Source organism: Taeniopygia guttata, chromosome 1A, assembly GCF_048771995.1.
Source record: "Taeniopygia guttata chromosome 1A, bTaeGut7.mat, whole genome shotgun sequence".
Lineage (NCBI taxonomy): Eukaryota > Metazoa > Chordata > Aves > Passeriformes > Estrildidae > Taeniopygia > Taeniopygia guttata.
Window position 1 is genome coordinate 43,283,667 of NC_133025.1, and position 11,437 is coordinate 43,295,103.

General features: G+C 40.8%; 1 protein-coding gene across 1 annotated transcript in view; it reads left to right on the top strand.

Annotated features, from left to right (window-relative positions):
* The first annotated feature begins 420 nt into the window (after nt 1-420).
* CRADD (CASP2 and RIPK1 domain containing adaptor with death domain) overlaps nt 421-11,437 on the top strand; it is an 89,507-nt gene continuing 78,490 nt past the window's right edge. The window contains exon 1 of the mRNA XM_030261290.4: nt 421-565. Coding sequence (XP_030117150.3) covers nt 421-565 — 145 coding nt within the window. The remainder of the gene's footprint in view (nt 566-11,437) is intronic.

The following is an 11,437-nucleotide window of genomic DNA, read 5'->3' on the forward strand; positions in this document are numbered from 1 at the left end:
ATCAGCGGGTTCGCCTTTGCGATAAAGCGAGACCACCGTCTCGGGACGCCGCCTCCGCCGAGTCCCCCGGCGGAGAGGAGCCGAGGACAGGCTGGGCGGCGGGGGGGAGGAGATGTCCCTCCCCCGCTCCGCCGGGAGGTGATCTCTCGCCTCGGATCCCTCCTCTGGATGCTGGGAAGTTCCGAAGCGGGATCGCCAGAAACACGCTCTACGTCGGGAGCGCCTCTCGCGGGGCTCGCCGCTCACCGGGCTCGCCGCTCACCACGCTCGCTCTCTCTCCGCTCGCAGGCAGCGCCCGGGCTGGGGGCCGGGACCATGCACCCAGCGCGGCGCTGAACCCCGCGGTGGCGAAGCGGAGCCCTCTCCTGCCGGCAGCCCCCGACCCGCGTGCGAGCGGGGCCGCGCCCGCCGCCGCCGCCCATGACCCTGCGCTCCGCCGAGTCCCTGGAGAGCGCGGAGAGCTCCGGGGAGCGCTGGGGCCACCCCGGGGCGGCGGCGCCCGTTGCCGAGGAGTGCCGTGAGGCGGAGCAGCTGGCCGCGGCTATGGAGGAACTGCGGCGGGCAGGTAAGCCTGGGCGGCCGGGAAGGGGAAAGCGCCCGGGGCGGCGGCGCTGTCCGGGGGGAGGCAGAGCGGCGCGGCCGGGATCCTCATCGGGCCGAGAGGGGAACTGGGAGGCGGTGCGACGCCTGGCCATCGCCGCCCGGTGCTGCGAGGTCGCGTTTCCCGGCGGAGAGGGACGGCGACGACTCCGACCTTCCGCGGACTGCGGCGGCCGAAGCGAAAGCGCCGGCAGCGCCGCGCCCCGGCGGCAGCCCGGGATCTGCGGCCGGGCGAGCCGGGCGCTGCCGCCGGCCCGGCCGGGGCGGCCGCGGCACCTCATCCCCTCGGCCCCGCGTACCTGCGCTGCCCTCGCCGGTGTGGCGGCGGCTCGCCCGGCCCCGCAGGACGCGGAGCTCAGTTGCGGGAGGAGGGAAGGGCTTTGTGTCTTCATCGCAGCCGCGCCAGGACCGCAGCTACCTCGCCGAAGTTGTTTTCTTATCCCTTAGCTTTGGATCGCTAGACAAAGCTAATTTCAACAGCAACCTACTCAGTTACCCAAAGCGGGCGTTCTGCGCGCTGCCAGCTTGTGCCTTGCGGACGCAGCGCTGGCCCCGGCTAGAGAGCAGCGGGGAGCCGCGGGACGCGTCCCTGCTACTTCAGGGGCTGCCCGCCGGGTCGGTCACTCTGGTGCCGGCCCCGCAGGACGCTGCAGGAAAGTTTGTGCATGTGTATGCATACATAGGTAAATAAAAGGTGACCTGGAAGGCTCTGCCAAAACGGGATGCATTGTAAAACAAATGAATTTAAATAGCAAATAAAAATTTACTTTGCCTGCAGGACTTTAGCTTTCAAACAACAAAAGAAATGGGTGACTAGAAGTATATCAGCTAGAGAGCAGCTTTTAAAACAAACAGGCATAAACAAATCCCTTCTTTCTCTCATCTTTTAACAGGATGGTACTGGGGCAACATGACTGTTGCTGAAGCCAAAGAAAGGTTACAGGATGCCCCTGAAGGGACCTTTTTGGTTAGGGATAGTTCGCATTCAGAGTATCTACTGACTATATCAGTAAAAACATCAGCAGGACCGACCAATCTACGTATAGAATATCAAGATGGCAAGTTTAGACTGGACTCTATCACTTGTGTCAGATCTAGACTTAAACAGTTCAACAGCGTTGTGCATTTGATTGAGTACTATGTTCTTATGTGCAAGGATAGAACTGAAACACCTTCAAATGGAACAGTTCATCTTTACTTGAACAAACCCCTCTATACATCTGCTCCATCTCTGCAACACCGCTGCAGAATAGCTATAAACAAGAGCACAAATCAGATCTGCGAGCTGCCATTACCAACAAGACTAAAACAGTACTTGAAAGAGTATCAATACCAGGTATAAATATATTTTCTAAATGCCTCTAACACAGAGTAACTTTTGAATGCAATTCTTAAAATCAGCCAAAGAACTGAGTAACCAGTTGTACAACTCAGCATGGAATTCACTATCAAAACAGTGGCAGTTCTCGGGGAAAGGTTTTTATTTCAGATGCTACAAAGGCAGACTTTATGTAAAATAATCCCAGTTTGCATCCTTGGGGGTTCAACGGGGTGACACACTATTCTTGCAAGGAGAGAGAAGCCAGGAATCTGTCCAGATTGTGTTGCTTTGTCAATAAAATGCTGCACTAACTATCAAATGCTTACTGAAGCAGTGGGACTGGAAGAGACTTCATAAGTGGTCAGAGACATATGAGTGTTTACAAGTATCTCAGTTGTCTGATTCCAAGATTAATTTGGTGCTGGTGTTCATATAATCCTAGAAGCTTAACTAGATCACACTGTGATAATCTTGCTAAAGTTATGCAACTAATCAAATCCAGTCAGAAAAATGATCATGTATTCAGTTTTCATGGAACTAGTCTCCTGCTTTTCTGCAAGCAAAGGAGTACTGTAAGTAATCAGTCTAGAACATTGTTTTTCAAAGTTCTCTGAAAGCTGACCTTAAGAAGAAATGCCACATCTTTCACAAGAGCCCAGTCGATTGCTGATTATACCAGATTGGTATCCCAGAATCCTTAATGTGTTAACATCTTCACAGTGGTGATTTATCCATGCTATGATTATTAAGCCTCTTTTGGTTGAGGCTTTAGAGCTAAGTGCTTCAGACTTGCAGTTCCAATGTTAAAACATGGGTATCAGCAGCTACATGTGTCTTCTACAGTGTAGAATGTTTTCTTCAGCCTGTTTCCCAAAATATGGGGAAATACAATGTGGATTTTTTTTTTAAGGGGTTGGTTTTCCTTTTTCTTATTTTTTATTTTCTTTTTTTATTTTATTTTATTTTATTTTATTTTATTTTATTTTATTTTATTTTATTTTATTTTATTTTATTTTATTTTATTTTATTTTATTTTATTTTATTTTAATTTTTTAACATCCAATTCACCATTGTAGCTATCAGATAATTACTCAATAAAGTAAATCAAAGTGCACAACAATCTCCCAATCTTTGTATGTATGGATTTGCTACTATGCAGGAAAGAGTCCTCTTATATAGGAACTTGTATTATTTCTCAGCTAATACTCAGATAAATGTACATGTATCAGTGAGGATGAATAACCCTGCTTTGCCTTTGTGGTGCTGCTCAAAAGTATAGCTGGATTACATTCAGATTAGTGGCTTAGAGGCTGCCTGCTGAATTCCTGTAGTTGGGTATTAGCACAGGACATTGCTTTTTCTGTTACAGTAGTCTTCCAAACAGGAAGAGGGGACTAAGACCCTCAGTACCCTTTCTTCAGCCCAAAGGTAAAGTATTTAATAGAAGAAATACACAGGACGAGAAAAAGAGGGAAGCAGTAAAGAGAGAAACAAGGATATAGACTCATCCTTAGTCAATAAATTAAAAGTTTTAATTCTTTCCCTAGCTTATTTGTTGATTAAAGCAAAGACCTGTGCTTGAACAAGGAGAGTTGTCAAGACTTGCTGTAATCTAGTTTTGCCCAGGCTGAAATAGAACAACATGAAATAATCTTGTTTTCCTTGTGACTTAACTGTTCTGTTGTGCTTTAAAGATGTTCTGTCCCTTCTCATAAACTCTGGTGCCCTGACCAGCTTTATTTGTTGCATCTAAACACCGAGTGTTACACACTCAGTTTTGTCTGTAACATGCTGGCAGAAATGAGTAGCAGAGCCATTCAGAAATAGGAGGCACTAAGAATGTGAGGCAGAGTGAATGGTTCCTTGATATGACATATACTTAATATGTTCTTGCTCTTTCTGTGGAAAAGGTGGGTTTCTCCTCCTTCATGGCTTAAATTTTCTGTCCCTATTTTAAGCTTTAGTATAGAAATGGGAGGAGTTTTCTTCTTAACAAAATATTTTGTTATGTAAAATTTTCCCCATGTCTTGCCAAGATGTATTTGGAAATTTTTCACATTATATGGTGACCACCTTTTGGTTCCCATGCCCAAAGAGCTCTTGAGTTCTAGGTATGTGTCATAATTACACAGTTCTTGTCATCAGTCTTGCTAAGATCTGCCACCCTCAGGCTGATGAGCTTTTCCTGTGAGCAGAGCCTGTCAAAAAAACTGTGTTCCTGGGAACAATTTTCATTCTGATGAATCTTTTCTTACAGTTCTTTTCTAGCTCTACCCTGTGGTGAGAGAACTGTAATATGGAATAACTTCCATCACAGTGACAAACACTCTAATCTGCTGCTGTGTTAACATTCTACTACTGTGCCTTTTCAGCCAGGGTGATACACTTAGGGTCTCAATGGTAAACACATTCTACTAAGGACCTTTAAAATAAATCCCCGAGGGTTTAACAACATGAATTCCAGTGCTGGAGCAAGCAGACTGAGAAGATAAGAGCTTTGGGATGCAATGAGACTGCTATGTTGCAAATACAAGAAATGATTTGTGGCTTGCTGCTGGCAGACTATGTGAGCAGTCACAGGCCAAGTGTACCCCACAGCAGAGCCAAGCTCTGAGGAACAACAAGAGGCAGATGTAGAGAAGCTTGCTGGTTTTCTTAATAACAGTTCTCCAACGCATAAGGGCAAATGGCAGTCTGAGAACAAGGAGTGCTGGCAAAGTGAAAGGTGGTGATTCTTGTAACTAATCAAGTTACTGTGACGTGGAATCAAGTCACCAAACATTGAGCATATTGACTTAGACTTTGTATCATTTGTAGTAGTTCCTGTGAGGAAAAGTAGGCTCTGTTACTATAGTGTGCTCGAAGCTGTGAACAATATTTTAAACAGACTGGAGGGGGAACTAGTCCTCTTTGTATGAAAGTGCAGTTCTTGTCCTCATTAGGATGCCGGTGCTAGGGGTGATGCATTGCACTAGTAAAACTAAACCACAGTATAGCTTGCAGAAATCTCAGCTTCTTTCTAATGCAGCACAGAGGAATGAATTGTTCTGGCACAAAAAAAATCTGATGACAGAACATGATTAGATTTCAGCGGTACAAAGATCTTGCATGTAGACTTTGTGAATTTTCAGATATGAAAATTTTCAGACATATTGTTCACACATGTTGAAAGTTTTAAAAATTTTCAGTGCCTTTTTTTTTTAATTGTGAGCCCTTCAGATTATAAAAATTACTTCTGATATATATTGTCTTGAATTGCTAGTATAGAGTGTGCAGCAAAGCCAGTTTCACAGGTTCAATGCCTGTGAAAAAATCATAATAAGGACTTTAATACTAAGCCTTTTTTTCACCTCATGTGTTGGTTTGGTTTTTTTTTTCTTTAGTCTTGGAGTTTCAGATTTTCCAGTTTATACCTGGAATGTTAGCAAACCTCTTCACTTTACTTAAAGGAAAACAAAGAACCCTACAATCCTAAAAGGTGATACTTAAAAAAACAACCAAAATAAGCATAATTGCAAGATGAATGATGAAAATTGAACTGATGATAGTATTTAGTTTAGCACTAAACCTAGCAGAAGTGTAAACTAGGGCAGTATTTTAGCTGTATGGGTATCTTCCTGCTGGTAATATTATCACTAGAGACAGAAAATGGTTTGAGTACAAGATGGATGGGTAGAATGGGAATGTAACCAAGCAGCTGTGCTCAGTGCATTAGAAGTAATTTCATTTTAATCTGATCTTGTCTTTATTATCATAATTATATTTTATGTAACCACATTCTAGATAAACAATGTAAAATTATTAGCAAGAAGGAAAAATCTTCACCAGAATATGGGGGGCAGAGGGTTTTTTTAATAAAATTAAACACCAGCGAGGAATTTACTCCTATAATGAGGCTAAGTCTCATCACCTTGAGAAAACAGAATCTGCATATGACAGGGAGGATAGAGTTCTGTAGTTGTGTAAGATTCTGTACCTTAGCCAACTCTCATGTTTTAGCAAAATGTTCCTGCAGGTAAACTACCTTGTTAAAGATTGTTCTTAAAACTTTATTTACTTATATGCTCTATTCAAGAGCTTTTTCTTGTATTCCTGATAACAATCCTATTGATTTTTCCTTTGGCTACAATTGTAGGCTCTAGCAGAAAGCAAGTCAAGTGATATCAGGGCTTTGCTCTCCTTAAGCCAAAACACATAATGGAAATGGGAAGAGATATTTTTAGACATGGGTATCATGTCTAAGAGTAATTTAAAATAAAGTAAAATAAAATTTCTGCCAACTTTGCAGTCATTAAAATTATTTTAAGTATCATATTTACTGCTAGAGGAAACAATGGCTTGAGGGATTCTAAAAACTGCATTGCTAATTCTCAATAATGGTAAAAAATTTTTGAAGGGAGAAATTTTATTTTTAAAATAAAGATATTAATGAAACTTTTGCTGTCTAAACCAAAGAATTTCTAAATAGAGTAAGTAGAAGTTAGTTGAAAGGTCTGAGCTGGTTAGTTCTGTATACACAAAGGAAGTGGGGATGACAAGCTGCTTTGGTATCTCAGCCTAGCTCCTGAAAAGCACTTCCCTATTAGCAATAGATTCAGCAGGTCTCAGTATTTTGCTAGCCATTAGATTGACTGAAAATGCCTGGAAATAACACTCCACTGACACATAACTTCAGTCACCATGGTCTGTTTACAACAAACATGGCAATTTTCCACAGTATTGCTAAAATTGGGTAGTTTTACAACAGGCTGAGTATCAGTCAAAGGAATGGGGCGGCAGAGTTGGTTCAGATGCTGACCATCACTGGTCCTTATCCCCTGTCTTAGAGAGCACAAGCTAGGTGAAACACAGCTGCCAGAAACAAGATGAGAAAATATTCTGCTTTCTAAGTAGGGGATTACTTGTCTGGCTTTCATGTCTGAGAAGGGACTGAAGAGAAAGGACATGGAAAAGCCAGAAGCTCCTGTGAGAAGTGATACTTCTCACAAGGTGTATCAAATAACTAACCACCTGGATGAGTACAGTGCTGAAAGGTTTATTAGTAGAGATTAAAGGTCATGGGGAATAACTAGTATCAGTACAGTCTGACATAGTACACATAGACAAAGTCTGGCTAGATAATTCAATTTTGAGAAAAAAGAAAATTAGTTTAAAGCAAATTCAGTATGTCCTGGTGTCAGAGTTACCAAGCAGGAGGGGGATTAACTGTGTTTATTAATCAGGTTATCTACAGGGCTTTCAATTAGCCAGTGCCCCTGAGAAAGTCTATAGAAATACAAAAATATATCACCATAATTTTGCTGATTAAGCTGCCTGATAAACTGTATATTTTATTCTACTTATATTCTATTTTTAAAAAGGGATTGCACCTGTGTTTTATTTTGTTTTATTTCAGAATTGGAGCCATTATTTTTCAAGGAACTGAAATACCAAAATAATACTACTCCTTTTTATGGTGTTAAGGAGGAATATAATGCTGGAGCAAAAGCTATTTATATTAGCATAAATAATGAGCTGGCATTTAGTAGGAAAAACTTCAAACAGATAATATCCAGAAAAAGTTTAGGGGTGAGTGCTGCAAAGAACAAAATACACTTAAAAAACCCAAACAAACAAATTCAATGCTTCTGTCTTGATTTCTCTTTCACTGGAGAGCAGGGTTTATGTAAGTAAATCCTTTTGATTCCAGCCAAATTGTTCTAAAACTTATTTTTCATAGCTGAGGTTTGCAACTTGGTGCATGGTTAGTTAACAAATAGTAAATGCAGAAGTATGTTAGACATGGGGAAGGACTCAAAGCCCAGTGCAAATTCTTCTTTTGAAGTTATTTGGATCAGGCTGATAACAGGATTTTATGAAAAATAGTCATAAATGTGGTAGCTGAAAGTGCAAAAATCCCCTTTCAAAATGCTTTGTTACAATTTAACTATATCTCTTTAGGTTGCAGCCCTGAAATAGGATCTGTTCAGCTGAGTTGCTGTACCCACACTCTGCCTCAGGGGGAATCTCCAAATTTGAGAGATTGCTCTGGACACATTTTTAAACATTTGCTTTTTTCTTACCCTGTTTGACACATCTGGAGGGCAGAATAAGTTGTGGATCAGCTCTTACTGTTGAAGGGATTTTGAGCTGATTGATTTTCTGTAGGAAGAGCACTATTAAAGACTGAGCTGCAATTTATCCATCTGTAAAGTGGGATCCATTCTTGGATCTGTAAAGTGGGTGGTGGACTCAACCTTCTGTAATTTCTCAGCATGGGCTTATAACATTGTGTTTTAAGTGGATAATCACATTGCCAAAAAAAGTGGCAAATAACATTGATAGGATCTTAAGCTGCAATGAGGGCAATACCTTTGACTTGCTGCACTGCTACAAAGAGAGAAGGAAGGAAGTTAGGAAAGTGAGATCCTTGTCTAATTAGATTGTAGTGGATGTGGCACAGCTCCTTCCTGAGCTCGAGTGCTTCAGACGGGTATTTTCTGTGGGGAAAGCTGCTTGTGAGAAGCTTTCTGGAAATTCATCTGTTTCTTTTAACTCCCCTGATAGAGTATCCAGCGCCTACTGCAGGATGCTTCACTAGCCTGCAGGCAGGCAGATTTCATTTTGAAAGGGAACAAAATAGATCAAGTGAATTTTTATTCGAAGGGTATTTTTTTGTTTGAAAACAGGATGCATGGGAAAGGTATAAGCAGTGACAAATATCTTGCAAGGCTATCTGTAAAAACATTCCATCAATCATTGTTAGCTCCTGAAATCTAACCTTAAAGTAAGAACCTTTCAAAATACAGGTATTGTATATGAGTTTGTCCAGTCCAAATCCAGAGGAAGCAATAGAACATTGCAAAAAGCAATAGCTATTCTCCTCCTAAACAAAAGCAACCTTCCAGTCTTTTATCTAAAATATTAGAAAACCATTTCGTGTGCTGTAATTTGCAAGTAAAGTAAGTTGGTTTTGTGAAAAGGTTTCAGACTTCTGTCTTTATTTAGTTTTAGTTATTTACCAATGTTTGATTTTCAGGTTAATTAGTGAATTTTCTTTGTTCTCATATTAATAAAATGGTGCTTTACATTTAAAAATAATTTAGTACGTCTGGAATAAATAATAAATAATAAGAGGCTTGCAGTATTTCATCTGTCTCCTCAAAGAATCTTTAAATTGAACTTAAAAATAGAGAACTACATTAATTCATATATTTAAAGGACTACAAATACCGAGAAATACTGAGTTGTTTTGCAAGTATTAATTACACTTTTTTTTTTTTTATAATTCACTGGATTTTTAAAATGAAATGTATACAAAAGTTTTGCAGTGGATGCCTGCTTCCTTTTTATAACTATTTATCATTCAACTTTTTGCTAGAGATTATTTGTATCATAGTAAAAAGCACTAAGAATTCATTGCAGTACTGCTAATAAACACTTATTTTTATTATCGAAACAAATGTAAATGTATAGACACTACAGAGTCAGTTTAAACCCTATGTTTAAAGATGCTTTAGAACTTTCTGTGTTATATTTTACCCACGTGCTGGACGTGCCTTTTAATAAAATACTACTTTCAAGGAAGTTCATGACGTGTCACCTATATTTTATAGTAATTCCTCTCTTTGATCTGCATTGAATTTAAAGTCTTTATTATTTAAATGAATGCAAGTTACAGAGTATCAGAACAATTGCGCAGCAGCCCAAGGGCTGATCCCTTTCAGTGATGTGCTTCAGTCCTGCCTGTCATCTTTTTTTAGGAAGAATAAGGAATCATTTTTCTAGTAGCAAAAGCCACCTGAAGAGCTTCCCAAGAGCACCCCTTGCCAACTGAGCATCTAGTGCCCTCATATCCTGCCAGCATCCAGCACAACATGCCTAAGATTTGGTCTACAGTTTGGGGAAACTTTCTATAGCAAACCCTCCCCTTCCTTGGCATCAGCCCGGTTTTCAGTGACTGGCACAGGAGATTTGGATGTTAGCATTACAGAGGCCCACGGCTGCAAAAGGGGAGTGCAATGGGGACCAGGGGAAGGAGGAAGAGAAGAGGGAGGAAGGGAAGGGAAGGGGTTACTGCCTGGGATAGCAGTGGACAGCAATGGTTTGCAAGACCCTCATCTGGCCTTCAGGCCACCTAGTTTGGCTCACCCTAACTTACATTTTAACACTGTTTTTGAGATGCATCACTTACAGAAATATTTACTGCGCTCTTTCTAAAACTGACAGGCAAGCATACAAGATGTATTTCTCTTTTCTCTTCTTAATTTCTGAGGTTTTGTGAGAGATTTAACCAATTAGATGTGCTTTTAATAAACAAATCTAGAGGCTCCTATTTTTTCTCTTGTCCCTAAAGCTGGAATGCTGTCCTGCAAACAACTGAAAACAGCACAATCCTAATAGATTAAATCTGCTTGTGCCAGTTTTAAGAACACATTTGGCCTCTTGTTATCAGCATAAAACAAACTAGTCTGTAGAAAACAAGTTACACACATGCTTGACTCTAATTAGCATAAAGGATCCTCTCAAAAGCATTTAAAAAAAATCTCATTATTCTGGTACAGTTTCTAAAAAGGTTTGTGACTTTTAAGTGAGCTTTTAAAAAGTGCATAATAAATGTAAAAATCTGGGTTTATGACTTGGAATAACCTACATGCAAAGTGAATAGCATTGCCAGAAGAGATACTGCTTAGCTTGGCTCCCAAAGATTTGGACTTGTGACCCTGAATTCAGCAGTCCTTAAAAGTGTGGCCTGATGAGCACTGATGGCCCCTCAATCTGCAGAACCAGACAGCACAAGCTTTTAAGACTAAAAGTCTGAGGATACTGATGTGGAAGATTGACTATGGTCCATTGATCTGTAGTCTAGGAAATAGTTCTTTAATCTACATGGTTAGCTTTGAGATTTGAGCAGTTAGTGGGGCATTGAACTGACACCAAACTGGCTCAAATATATATATAAAATATATGTATGTATTTGTCCTTAAAACTGAAATAGAACCAAACCATGTCTCTGAAGTTTTGTTGAACTTGGACCAGAACAGAAGTGGAAGACTTTTAGTGAGGGCTGAACCCAAAATGGACTGAAAGAATTTAAGGACTTCTCTCCTTGGATTTAAGGTATTAACTCTTTGTGTCTTTATCCTGTACCTGGACTATATAATCAAAACCTGGCCGTGTTGCTAAAGATGAACCCAAAACACAGTAGCATATTTAGTTTCCACTAAATAAATTTGCAGCACTAGTTATTAAGTAGTGGAGGGAAAAGGAAAGGCCAGATTTTCCCTTAATGAGATTTGGACCTCTGGTACTGTCCTCTTCCTTCCTAGGTTTATCTCTTTCCTTTCACTGCTTTCCTTCTTTCTATCTCTGTTCAGACTGCAAGCAAATACATGACTAAATGCTGACTGTATTAACTGCTGTAATTTCCTTGAATGAAATCTGGAGTCGCTCTATGCATATGCATATGTTTTGCTAACTTTCTAAGACATTCTTGGATAGTATAAAACTTAAAAAACCAAATTGCCTCATCTGGCA